The 14,218-nt window shown below is 32.0% G+C and overlaps 2 protein-coding genes across 2 annotated transcripts; one reads left to right on the top strand and one right to left on the bottom strand.

Moving 5' to 3' along the window:
- Positions 1–3,682: 3,682 nt before the first annotated feature.
- LOC131607953 (GDSL esterase/lipase At2g23540-like) lies at positions 3,683–5,583 on the top strand. Its single transcript, XM_058879900.1, has 5 exons — positions 3,683–4,025; positions 4,126–4,256; positions 4,347–4,595; positions 4,725–4,980; positions 5,173–5,583. The coding sequence occupies exons 1-5, from the start codon at positions 3,767–3,769 to the stop codon at positions 5,394–5,396; spliced, it is 1,119 nt and encodes a 372-aa protein (XP_058735883.1). The 5' UTR covers positions 3,683–3,766; the 3' UTR covers positions 5,397–5,583.
- Positions 5,584–10,322: 4,739 nt separating this feature from the next.
- Positions 10,323–11,673, bottom strand: LOC131607942 (dof zinc finger protein DOF3.4-like). Its single transcript, XM_058879891.1, has one exon. The coding sequence runs from the start codon at positions 11,240–11,242 to the stop codon at positions 10,562–10,564; it is 681 nt and encodes a 226-aa protein (XP_058735874.1). The 5' UTR covers positions 11,243–11,673; the 3' UTR covers positions 10,323–10,561.
- Positions 11,674–14,218: the final 2,545 nt, after the last annotated feature.

Here is a 14,218-nt window from a genome sequence, read left to right as displayed (position 1 = left end):
ATTGGTGGTGAAAGTGAGAAAAACACAAGAACGAGGTTGAATTGTGTTAGTTTTTTCTTTCTTTTCTGAAACTCTCTTATCAGATTATGAACACAAGGTCTAGAATTTGATACAAAAATGATTGTTTTCAGCGGATAAGATAAGTTCAGAGTTAGAGAGACAACAAAAGAGAGACACAACGATATATCTTGGTTCCTCCCACAAATCAGGAGTAGTTCAGTCCCTTTATACTTCCAAGGGATTTCACTATAGTCATGATTGATTACAAATGCTCAAGCATACAAGCAAGAGACTTCTAATGCTCAAACACAAAAGTAAAAGACTTTTAACGCTCAAGCACACAAGAAAGAGATTTCATATGCTCAAGCGCACAAGCAAAAGACTTCGAATGCTTAAGCACATAAGCAAGAGACTTCAGATGCTCAGACACACAAGCAAGAGACTTCTAACAATCTAATTTATAGATGAGAACTTGTTTGAGAGTTACATTTGATATACAATCAGAGGTGTAAACAAAATACAATACAAAAGACTCTTAAGACTTAAGAATTTCTAAGATAGACAATTGTTAAGAAATTTTAAGTTAAACTTGTGTTTTTCATTTGACAGACTAATAGCTCTTTGTTTGTCATTAATAGTTCATTATTGTTTTCTTCAAGTCTTCAGCTAATTATATAGAGTGACATAAAAGAGTCATTGGAGAAGACCTCTAGCACAAGTGAGTCTTGGGGAAGCTTTGATCAGAGACGCTGGGATATTGCCCAGTAATTAATCCTATCTAGAAATTATAAGAGTATTGCATGGTCAATGAGAATCACATTCTAGCATTATCATTCCTCGTTATTTAAAAGTTTATTAATTTATTTTGTTTTGCTCATTACAAACCTTCCAACGATAGCCTTAAATAAACATTGTAACAATAGTAATGATTGATTGACCATTTGGTCTCTGTGGGTTCGACAATCTTTTATACTACTCTGATACATTCTATATACTTGCGGATACACACAATCATTTGGTGGGTGATATAAAGTGACGGTCAGGTATGAGATGGTTATTGGTAAGAGGATGCAAGGTGGGATTCGCCCACTGATGAACATTATATGGGTGCAAGTTATTTGTGAAACAATCATATATAGTGAGAGATGGTGAAGACATGCGGGAAAAGAGAAACTATCTATCATCAAAGATGACATGTCGTGAAATGATTATCTTTCTGTGCGACAAATCAAAACATTTGTAACCTCTGTGATTAGTGGAATACCTTGAGAAGACACACGGGGTCGAGCATGGTTGTAGTTTATTAATGGTAGCAGATAGAAACTATGGATAACAAAGACAATCAAAGACGTTAAGGTGTGTGTAGGAGAGATCACGATGATACAAAAGTTGGGTAAGAGACTAATTGGACAAATTCTTTTGAGGAAGGATAATAAGAATATAGGTGGCCATTTGAAGTGTGTGATGCCAAAACGAGGAAGTGACGGATGAATGAGCGAGAAGAATGTGAATCATGTTGTTAATGGTGTGTATTTTACGTTCTGCTTTACCATTTTGTCATGAAATGTGAGGGTAAGAGAAACAAAAAATAATATCATTATCAACACAATTTTTATGAAATAATAAATTATCATATTCACGACCATTATCACACTAAAAACATTTAACAGTGAGAAAGTTTTGTGCGAATTTGACTAAAAAGTGATGAGAACTTTTAAAAAACTTGAGACTTGTTGCTTAGAGGAAAAATCCAAAAAAAAAATGGAATAATCATCCAATAATAAAACATAAAATCGGTGTTTAGGTTTGGATCTTTACGTTAACTGATACCATGTAAGATATTGAGTCAACCATGTGAGAATAGCACTACGGAGATTGTTTTATATAGAGAGAGATTTACAGTTCATTACATGTTATAGTCGATTAACAAATACATATTCTATTAACAAATAAATACATATTCTATCAGTATAGAATTTACTTAAGTACTGCTTCGGCATTTTTTATCTTTACCCTAAATATGCGAGAATTTTTTACTTTAAGTGAAAATGTTGAGGAAAATTTTCTACCGTGTTTGTGTTTGTTTTGTATACCGTATTTTTGGAGTTTTCGGAGGTTTTGCAACTAATTTATATAGTTAAAAAACTGTGTAAATATTTAAAAGATAAATGATAAAAGAGATAAAAAAGATAGTTTACTAAAAATATGTTAGGGTGTAAGTTATAGGTATAGGGGTGTCGGATAAAAATCTTCCAAAATTTCCTTCTGTTTGGCCCAGACACACACCATTGCTATTTCAAAAAAATACTGCGATACATATTAGATCTGAGTTTTTTTATTTACTCTTCTGAAATTTTGGTATAGTAACCAAAAATACAAATTCGTTTGATTCAATCGGTAAAAAAATTTAAAATATTTTAATTTAGGTAAATCATGTGAACAAATTGAAAATAAATAACATTTAGAGGACAGAAAATATAGTTTTAGGTAGTGAGTAAATTTCACCAAATTTTACTGCTTGGGAAAATCTCACATGTGATGTATAATAGACAATTGATACTTAAAATTTGTTTAAAATTTAGACAATGACACCATCACTATTAATTAGAAGGTCATTAACCTTAATTTTTCTTTTTGATTTAACAAAAACAAATAAAATAAAAAATAAAAATTTAATTTTAATGAACTGATATTTTATTTTATTTTTGTCGCAAAATGAAGTGATACTATAAATAGGGAAGTTAAAAAAAAAAAAAACTATGAACCGAACCGTACTGTCGAACTGTACTGAAGTTAAAATAACCAAACTATTATGTTTGGTTTGTTTGGTTAGTAAACTAATCATATTGTACAAATAGTTCTACAACCGAATCAAAACTATAACCGAACTGAACCGAAACTATAATCGAACCGAAACTGAAAAATACAAAAACAAGTTTTAAAATTTTTTTTAAAATTAAAAAGGGTTTAATGGTTTGTTTCTTTAGTAAACAGTTCGGTTTAGGAAAAATTAACTTTTAACAGTTTTGGTACGATTTAGAAAATTAAAATGGTAAATCAAATCAATTATTATGGTTCGTTTTGGTTTCGAATAAATTAATACGGATTGATTCAGTTCAAATTCATTTTTATTAAGGTTAGGTTTGATTTTCACATCAAACCATACCATTTCCCCCTAACCATAAATGTCTATTTTTCATAGACCAGACAATTTAAAAAAATTTCAAATAATTTACATAGAAATCTACCAATGACATTAAAAGACACTTCTTCTTTCTAAGAAGTTCTATAAAATAAAAGCAACCATCCAAAAATTAAATAAGTTGGAGTCTTTTTTGACTAAAGGGCACAAAAAATATAGAAGCATTTTTTCCTGGGTTGTTGAAAACAGATGAACTGTGTTATGCTATCACTTAAACAAACAAACAAGTTTAATTATACGCATGCACTATGATTTAATTGGAAATAGGAGCTGCATTAAACAGTGTTATGTAGGTTACCATAAATTAAAAAAAACTAAGCCACATGTGACTTTGAATTGCATAACTAGCTTATTGTAAAAGTTATGTCTCCAATGAAACCTAAACAATATTGATAACCTACCATATGAAAATTGTGCAATCTTTATTATAAAACCGGTCAAACTTCTAACCAAATCTAACTTCATAATATCATCATTACTACAAGTTTTCTCTTGAAAAACAAAAATTTAACTCTTTATAAATGTTTCTAAATCTTACATAACTGCTTCATTAGCATCAAAGCCATGGCATTGAAGTGTTATAACATGTTGGTGCTTCTAGTTTTGCTTGTGAATATGAACTTTTATGAAAATGTTATAGCTCAAAAAAATGGCTTAGGGGCTTCTTTTATCTTTGGGGATTCTTTGGTGGATGCTGGAAATAATAACTATTTATCAACTCTTTCTAAGGCAAATGTTCCTCCCAATGGAATCGATTTTAAAGCCTCTGGAGGAAACCCTACTGGTCGTTTTACCAATGGAAGAACCATCGGTGATTTAGTAGGTAAAATTTTTTTTTCTTCAAATTAATTAATGTGCTAAAATATTTTTTTTTTCTTCAAATTTTTCTAAATGTTTTGTTTTTAATTTTGTAACTTTTTCAGGAGAGGAATTGGGACAAGCAAATTATGCTGTTCCATTTTTAGCACCAAATGCAACTGGGAAATCAATACTATTTGGAGTTAATTATGCTTCAGGAGGAGGAGGAATTATGAATGCCACTGGAAGAATATTTGTTAGTATTTCTTAATTATTCATTATGTATAATGAAAAGTATATATTTTTTTCGTGTTATTAAGTACTTATTTATATTTTTATTTTTCAGGTGAATAGGATAGGAATGGATGTTCAAATAGATTACTTCACAATAACAAGAAAACAAATTGACAAACTTCTTGGTCAATCCAAAGCAAGAGAATTCATAATGAAGAAATCGATTTTCTCCATCACCGTTGGATCCAATGATTTTCTCAACAATTATCTTCTCCCGGTTCTTTCCATTGGAGCCCGAATTTCTCAAAGTCCAGATGCTTTCATAGATGATATGATTAGTCATTTCAGAGTTCAACTCACTGTAAACATCTTATTTTATTCGTAACCATAATTTAACTCTAATCGAACATCAAAACAAATTTAAGTGAAGTCCATACCGGAGTTCGAATTTTGTATAGATTGCTAACTTTAATTTGTGTTTGAATGGCAGAGACTATACAAATTGGATGCTAGAAAATTTGTGATAGGCAATGTTGGGCCAATAGGATGTATACCTTACCAAAAAACTATCAACCAATTGAATGAAGATGAATGTGTTGATTTGGCTAACAAACTTGCAATTCAATACAATGCTCGATTGAAGGATTTGATTGCTGAGCTTAATGACAATCTCCCTGGAGCAACGTTTGTTCTTGCAAATGTCTATGATTTAGTCATGGAACTCATCAAAAATTATGATAAATATGGTAAATGCTAAATATTCATCGGAAACACGACATTAATCCTGACACATCGACACTGATAATAATTTAAAAAATAAATAAGTTAAACATAATCACAAATATTAATATCAATTTCAGACACGAACACTGATACAAACACATTTTTACAGAGGTGTCTAATTTTTTATTATGGTTGTATAATTATGAATTTTGTAGGATTCACAACATCAAGTAAAGCATGCTGTGGAAATGGGGGGCAATTGGCAGGGATAATTCCATGTGGGGCAACTTCAAGTATATGCAATGATAGGTATAAGCATGTGTTTTGGGATCAATATCATCCAAGTGAAGCTTCCAACATAATCATTGCCAAGCAACTACTTGATGGAGACAAGAGATATATATCTCCCCTCAATCTTAGGCAACTTCGGGATCTTTAGTTTATCTTTTCTTTTTACTTCTTCCATCTATCTACACAATTTGCATGAACATGTTTTTTCCTTTTCTTTTCTTGTTACTTAATTGTATACCAAACTGTACTATCTCTCAACAATTACCTTTTGTTGTGATTGCATCATTTTATTTACTTCAATTAACATATATATATATATACATGGAATTTTTTCCCGAGTGAAAAATATGTTTTATAAAATAATTTAGCTTTTAAGAGTCTTAACCTCTCTATCCCTCAATGTTACTTATTTGGTGTGTATCCAGATAATATCATCATTTCCAAAATTGAATAATCGACTAATAATTTTAAATTGTGTTTTTTTACACTTCGAACGATTACACAAGAGAAAAAGTATATCCTTGAGTAATGTGTTCTTTCACTTCTCCAAATAATTTTAAGTACAATATTGAGATTTTAGATCATGTTTTGGTAAAGATAGTCACTTCAAATACGGTGCTATAAATATAGTTGAACCAAAATTTCATTTCAAATGGGTATTCATACACCACCGTCATCTTCGCATCAGAATCAATTTTTGAAAAAATAAAATAGTTCATTTTTTCAAACGCGTAACATATCTCATACCCTAACAAACATTAATATATATTACAAATGATAAAGTAATACGATCTTTAAAAGTTTCAAATATACATTTCAAATACTTCTTATAATAAAGTAAAAACCAAAATATAAATGTATTGACCAAACAACTAATATTCCAAATCTATTAATTAGAAAACTAAATTTTTCAATGTTATTGGTTGTACTATCCCATCAAGCATGGCAACAACAAAAAAAACTGTCGATCTTGAAAGTTAGCTAAGTGATATACTAATACTCTAAATTATGATGCCCTTTGTGCTTTGAAAAATTACACCAAATTTTTTTTGTCTCTCAACTATAGCTCCTTTAACTCCTTCAGAAAGTGTTACATACAAGTTAAGTGTTTTATAAGCTATTAAACTCAAAATTGCATAAGTAAAAAAGAAAAGTTTAAAGACCAATGATAACTTTTATTTTAAAAAACCTAATTTAGATGATTATGTGTTTTAAATAAGAGGTACAAAATAATGTGAAATTTTTCTTGTTGATAAGTGTATGTGACTCTCTATGTTTCTCCTGCTTCGCCTCTTGTCGATAAATTTTCAGTTTTCCTTATTTACGTGTGGCATTGTCTTGTATCATGCTTTTGAGAAGATGGACGTTTCAATTGCTTAAGTTATAAACATAAAACGCAAACATAAAGTTTTATTGTCAAATTTCATGTGTCTTTGACTAATTATGATATTCCCACAACTTGAGTGAATCTTCATTGACTTTATAAAATTTGTCTATCTCATATTCGACTATTTCTTTTATTTAATTAACCTTCATTCGACTATAAAAGATTCAGGTTAGCCAACCACTTAATTATTTTTAAAAGGTAACACATGGAAATAATTTTACAGAACAATATATAGTCCATAGTGTTAATTACAAAAGGGACATTTCTTGTTACAAAAGAGATAAATTGTGTAAATACTAAAATTGTAATTGAAATTTTAGGACAATACAAAGAGAGACAGTTGCAGTAAATACTCAAGTTAATAATTGAAATTTTAGGACAACATCAAATTAGTCATCACATTATTAACATTCCAAAATTATCTATGAAATTACAACATGTTAGTCAAATTCGTCCCTCCATTGATAATATGGACCAAGATAACTCAACTACCAAGTCTATAGAGGACAATGCAGAAGTGACTCATTCCACATCTCAATCCCAAAAGAAATAAGATAATGCACACCACTAGTGTCTGCACAATGTTAGGTACAATTTGTTTTGCCTGGTCGGGAGAATATAGTGTTTGGACTAAATAGATCAATTTATGTAATTCTTACTTCTTAGCCTTATATAGATAGGAAATTCAGAATGGAATAATGCATAGGCCAATTGTTTCTTCTTTGTATTTACTCCTTCTCTTCAAAAATTATTAAATTCTTTAAAATAAATTTAAAAATCATAAATAAAAAACGAAAAATTATAACAAATGCTTTGAAGATATTTTGTATTATTTATTAGTTTGAACTAATAAATTTGTATTAAAATTAGTATGTTCAATATATTGATTATATTCGTAATATTTACAATAAAATCATTTTTTTACTTAAAATCATTAAAGAATGACATTAAAATGCTCATCAACAATATCCATAAAAAATAGTTATAGTTTTATAAATAAAAATTATTGAGTGTGAATTATTAAAAACTATTTTTTTTGGTATCATGTCCTTATTGTTTAGGAGAATACTTAGATACAATTTCTTATATTGGTTTGTGAATTTTTCAATGAAAATATGACAAGTATATATTTTCCTCTTACACATATGCAATTTTCTCCTATTTTCACTCCTTAAATGATTTTAAAGTACACTTGTCATATTTTCATGGACAACATACTAACTTGTGATCCAATTCATGATGCTATATATTATATGCGCAACAAGAAATGACAGTCACATTTTTTTTATTTGGTGTCATCGCATTTCAACTTTCTATGTGTTTCTTTATCCTCGCTATCTCTTTCACAATCCATCACAACATAAGTTTGTCTTCTATCTGAATCAAAACTCTTAATAACTACTCTAAAAACTAACTTAACAGATTCCATATTGACTCATTTAAGCTTATAATCACGTTGTAAATTTCTATTTAATGATAAAATATTTCCCAACATCAACCTAAACAATATCGTTTTAAAAACACTCAATTCACCAACCTATTATATATTGGCCTTTGGGCCAACAACATATGATTCCTTCAAGATTGAGTTAACAATATCATAATAGATCGTATCAATAGTTGTTGCATGTAAGAGAAACATAATTAAACATTCATACTCGTTTGAAATGATTCTTTTGGAAAAGATATCAAATACTTCATAAGCATCCTTTCGAACAATATCAACATTTTCAAAACAACCATATCAAAATATGAATCAAAAGAAAGAGATATAAAACTATATTACTTATAATTTAAAAATATGATGAAGATGATGATATTAAAAAAAAGATAGATTTTAACTCACTCTTCACATTATTTGTAAAAAAGATGTTTAGAGAGAGAACCTCTCCCCTGATTCTAAATTTAGGGAACCCTCCTCCGTCATAGGAGCTTTCTACCGTCAGTATGGTGGTTTTCCCTTCTTCGATGGAGGTACATCCTCCACTGCAAGTCTCCCACTGCCATGCTCACTCCGACAACTAATCACTCATCAATTTTTCCCCTAACCTCCATCAAAAATTTTGTTCACTCCGCCAACAACCACCAGAAGACTGTAACTCCAAATTGGTTCGGACATGAGATTCGCCCCCACCAGTGCCTCCACCATCGGATGACATGAAATCTCTGAGGTCATGTGTTAGTTTTTCAGTAATGATTTATTTTATAGTGTTTGTGTTGCTTAGGCTTCTATTGTTTCTTTTTTGTGTTGTTTTATGGTGTGTGTTGTTCTTAGATTTAGGTTGTTATTAGTTTGCGTTTAAGGTGTTTGATAAAATTCCTCAATAATGAATGAGGGAGATGTGTTCTTGAGCAAGAATCTAACTAGGGTTGCTGCAAATCAAAGAACCGGTATAATCGAAGTTTGCGTGAGCTACTCAAAAATATGATCTGGGACTGGATAAATTTAAAGATTTTGATTCCAAAACTCACTTGTCTCATGTGGATGATTTTTGTTTGGTTGCTTGGACTGAGGAAGTGGATTGGTAAGAGCATCTCCAATGCAAGAAATATTTTTGGTTGCTTGTGTCATATTTTGTAGGTCCAAAGTGCCACATTGCATCTAAGAAATTCATAAGCAATTTTTATCAATTCTACTCCAATGGTGATTACAAATATGCAATCTCAAATTGACTCCACAAATTTATATTATTTTATTTGTATTAAAATAAAAATATTGTTTTATGTGTAAAAAATAATTCACTTTTTAATGAGAAATAATATTTTAATGATAAGCAATGTATTCTTGTGATTGCTTATTTGGGTCACATTTCTTATTTTTAAGCAATCTAGAGTGTCAACTAAGCAAACTCCAATAGCAAATTGAAATAAGTAACATTGATTATGGTTAAACAATCAACAAGCAACCATGCATTGGAGATGCTCTAACACTCTTTTGGCTTCTATTTTCTCAAAACATGTTGATGTCTTTAGTTTGAGAAGTTATTTTGTTAGTGTTGTTGTTAATTTGTGGATAGAAAATGCCAAACACAATACATTTCTCTTTGTTTGTACTCTCTCTTTTACATATAATGCAAGAGTTTATTAACTGTAAAAAAAATTGTGACTAAATACGGTGATTGATTAAAACGAGAGAATTTTAAAAAAGTTTAAAATTTCTAAACAACAATATAGATCCTTGTCTAAAAAAATTTGTGACATAGTGTCCACCGTAAAATTTTGGTTACTTAACCGTTAGAAAGGTCGGTCAAAGTTGGAAAAATGTACAACTTGCACTAATGAGGAAGTATCCCACAAGGTGACATTATCATTATTTTTGACAATGAAGGAAAGCACCACGAGAAAATTGAAATACAAATTTTTATTCCATGAAACACCACTCATTACTCACAACTTTAATATAAATTACAACTAATTTAAACTCGAATTGGCCTTAATCAAAGAGAGGGTAACAAATTCAAAATTTTGAATAACAATTAGAGCAAAAAGATGGTACAAACAAATCTTGTATTCATGTTTGGTCATTTCTGATGCCTTAGTTTTAATATAGTTTTAAAAAATGGTTCTCATACAATTCTCTGTACGGATATTAGACATAACAATTTGGATAAGAAGCAATAGCATTAGCATCATTTTACAAATTAACCGAAAAAATGTAAACCAGAAGCACCAAAGAAAACCAAAGAGTTGAGTCATAAAACACCATTAATTAATCCAGGAACATAGACATGACAAAGGATTTCCAAAGAAACATAAACAAAAAATAAAAGTCACTGGTGTACTATCTATGATGATGATGATTATACCCATACCCAAATCCTCATACACACGCCACATACCAGAAAGAAGAAAAAAAAAAACTAAACTTGATTGAACTAACAGAACACCCTCCTTTGGAACCAAAAGAAATGTAGAACAAAAAGAATTCATTTGAGACCATTTCCTGGTGTAGTAATTGCAAGTCCAGGCCAAGAGAAACAATCACCGCCAACAAAACCATTTTCTGCACCTTCTAACTGCCACGAGTTTCCGATACCAGAAGACACAACCGGCACACCAATGTTTGATCCATCCATCATTCCAGGAAAACTCCATTCCCCTCTCCCTATCCCAAACCCCATATCTCCAAGCCCAAGCCCAAACCCACCTAATGCCAGAAACCCAGAATTTTGAGTGTTGTTGTTGTTCAACAATGAAGTGAAACTCCCGCAAACACTCATATTCTGTTTTCCCTCACCGTCAACACCACCATATGGAAAAGAGGGGCCCACCATTGAATGATAGCTATGCTCCGGTGCTGATGTGACGGCGGAAGATGAAGAAGAGGAAGTAACAGCAACATGATGAGTGCGGGAGCGTTTTGCGTTTTTTCTGGTGCCGCCTCCGACGGGGATGTCACGGAGAGTGCCGCCGTGAGTCCAGTACCTACGGCAAGCTTTGCAGAAATGACGAGGCTGAGAGTAGTTGTAGTTGTTGTAGTAGCAAAACTTGGTGTTGGTTGAATCACATCTAGGACATGGGAGATTCTCTTGCTCCGGTGCAGGTGCTCCGGGACGGTTCTGTGGTTTGATTGATCGGCGGCTCTCACCAGAGTCCGATGACGGCATTGTTGAGTTTAGAAGAGAATGTTGAAGAATGAGAAGTTAAGAGTAAAACGCAAGGAATGAAAGTGGGGTATTTGAGAAATGGAAATGGAAGGAGAAGAAGCGTGATGAGTGTGTGTGGGGTTATGGTGGGGTGTGGTGTGGTTTTTATGGGAAAAAAGAAAAGAAGTGAAGTGATAGAGAGAGTGAGTGAATGAGACGAGAGAGTGAGAGAGAATATTGTGTGTATGGTGAAAACAGAAACATATTCTGATGCTTATATCAGACAGAATGGATTCAGCTTTAGTACAGTGTTCTGTTAAGCACGACATTCAAATTCTTTTCACCTTGCTCTATTTTTTCCTCTAATTAGGCCAACATATTTCATTCAAAACCACATGCAACAAACAATACACACTTCCTGTAAAAAAATCATATGAAATGTCATTGTTAGTAGACATTACTCACTGTAACAGCAGAGAATTATTCCTTCCAAACCTAACTTTGAATATTTAATTAATTAACTTGTTTGGTTTTCGATTTGGTTACTGTAGCTAGAAGACAAAAACGTGTAAATAAATTGAATTAGTAGCCGTGATTATAGAGGATTAGGAATAGAATTAGGATAGGTGGGGACAGAGGGGACAATATAATGAGTGTCAGGCAGCGTGGGGGGCAATAATTGGGTCATCCCTATGATTTCGGACGCATCACTGGCAAGATACGGGTGCCTCTGCGTAAATTTATTTGATACTAATATATGTAAATTTGAAATTTTGATATTTAAAAATAAAAATTTTGTATTTTAAATAGAGATAATTGTTAAATAAAAATAAAATATGTATTTTGTTGATAGTGACGCATAGAAAAATAGAAATTTTAACATTTAAAAAAAATTGTGTCTTAAGTAAAGATAATTGTTAATTAAAACAAAATACGTATTTTGTTCACAATAACCTATGAGAAAATTTAAAATTTGACATTTAAAAATAAGAATTTTATTTTTCAAATAAAAATAATTGTTAATTATAATCAAATAAGTATTTTGTTGATAGTGGCCCGTGACAAAAATAAAAAATTTGATATTTAAAAATAAGAATTTTGTGTCTTAAATAAAGACAATTGTTAGCTAAAATAAAATAAATATTTTTCGGATAGTGGTCCGTGAGCAAAATAAAATTTTGACATTTTAAAATAAGAATTATTTGTCTCAAATAAAGACAATAAAATTGGTATTTTGCTCATATTGGTCCGTGAGAAAAATAGAAATTTTGACATTTGAAAATAAAATTTTTAATAATCATAAAATAATTATATTTTCGGTTGAGTACATTTTTATGTGTTGCTCTTTATTCAATTTATTTATTTATTTATGCTTAATAAAATAAAAAGGAGAAAATGGAAAGAGAAAAATTAAAATGAAGAGATTTGAAATTTGGGAGAGAGAGAGAGAGAGAGAGAGAGAGAGAGAGAGAGAGAGAGAGAGAGAGAGAGAGAGAGAGAGAGAGAGAGAGAGAGAGAGAGAGAGAGAGAGAGAGAGAGAGAGAGAGAGTAGTTAAAAAATGAAGAGAGGAAAATCAGACTCCTCCACCGTACCTCTTTCTCTCACTATATCTTCTATTAGATTTTACGTTACACTGTAGCTATAAATGAGATTACTCTAACCACACACGTAGACTGTTGGATAGTGATCATATGGTATGACAAAATAGACATTTTTCAACGACAGACCAGTGGTTGTCGGTCGCATGCGCCCTCAACAAATGGTCTAACTAGAGAGAGGTTGTTTTACTTACATGCCATAAAGATGAAACAAATATACCAATATTATGAATGCAGATGCAATATTTTCAAGGATCTTTAGGAAATTTAGTTAGCAGCATTGAAAAATGATTTGGTCGCATCTTTGTTTGAAGAACTCTGATTCTTGGATGTTCTTCCATGGGAATCAAGCTCACCATATCCAGTGGGTCATAGCCTCTGATTCGGGGATACTTTTGAATTTGAAGGTACATGGCTAGAGGAAAATCAATCATCTTGCCCCTTGATAGGTACTGAGTCTCTGAATTGGAAGGTATGTGGCCAGAGGAAAATAAATCCTCTTGCCCCTTGATTAGGAATTCGGTCCTTGATAAGAGTGCCTGAAATTATGCGCCCTAAATCCCTAAGATCCTTGAAAGGGTTAGTAAACATGCAATGTTATGATGTCATGATGTCATGATGTTATGCGGATGCAATGCATCAGGCAAAACGTAAGGTGATAAGGACAAACAAGTCCTACAAGAAAAACCTGCAAGGAAACGAAAGGGTTAGTAGCACACACAAGCAAGTCACATAAGTGTCCTTAGGCTTAGGGGCTTGCATGAAGTTCGTAGGTAAGTACCCTCCCCACTGAAGTTAAGTTGGTTCAACCTGTCCTAGAATAGTAACCGGGTTCTATGGTGCTCATATCCCTGATCTTTCTCGCGGGCATGTCTCAACATGGCACTCAATCGGCCAGCCAAAAGCATCCCTAGAGTCCAATCTCAATAAGTGTAGCATCGAGTATCAACCGGCTTCAGTCAGGAATCCAAAGCCAGCTATCTCACTACTTCCTATAGGCCAAAGTCAAGTTCAACTAGGGTTCTAAGGGTGAATTAATGCTTATGACACCACGCGGTAGCCAAATGTCTCCTCGATCATATTCAAGGGCCATCAGGACAAACCAAAGCATCGCACTAACGGTGGCCACTAGTTCAACCATAACGATACATGTCGTACAGCCTCCCTGGTCTAATGCCACATACCTAAGGTACACTAGATCCGGGTGTAGGATCTTTCACACAGCAGAATACCTAAAACAGCCTTTAAAGATAAAGCAAACAAGTCAAACAAATTTAAAGTGGTCCTAGCTCTAAGGTAACCCCTCTTTTATTCGAAAGCATCCCCAGCAGAATCGCTAGTTCTATAATACGGTGAACTGACTTTTATTTTTATAAGCAACAATGTTGAGATGAGCAA

This window comes from Vicia villosa, linkage group LG1 (assembly GCF_029867415.1).
Source record: "Vicia villosa cultivar HV-30 ecotype Madison, WI linkage group LG1, Vvil1.0, whole genome shotgun sequence".
Classification (NCBI taxonomy): domain Eukaryota; kingdom Viridiplantae; phylum Streptophyta; class Magnoliopsida; order Fabales; family Fabaceae; genus Vicia; species Vicia villosa.
The sequence above is the reverse complement of the archived record's forward strand: the minus strand, read 5'-3'. Positions and strand labels throughout refer to the sequence as shown.

Bases quoted from the DNA above. Each gene is read 5' to 3' on its own strand.
- LOC131607942 (XM_058879891.1), bottom strand. From the start codon at position 11,242: ATGCCGTCATCGGACTCTGGTGAGAGCCGCCGATCAATCAAACCACAG.
- LOC131607953 (XM_058879900.1), top strand. From the start codon at position 3,767: ATGGCATTGAAGTGTTATAACATGTTGGTGCTTCTAGTTTTGCTTGTG. The intron at 4,026-4,125 runs GTAAAATTTTTT...TAACTTTTTCAG, and splicing joins AACCATCGGTGATTTAGTAG to GAGAGGAATTGGGACAAGCA. The intron at 4,596-4,724 runs GTAAACATCTTA...TTTGAATGGCAG, and splicing joins ATTTCAGAGTTCAACTCACT to AGACTATACAAATTGGATGC.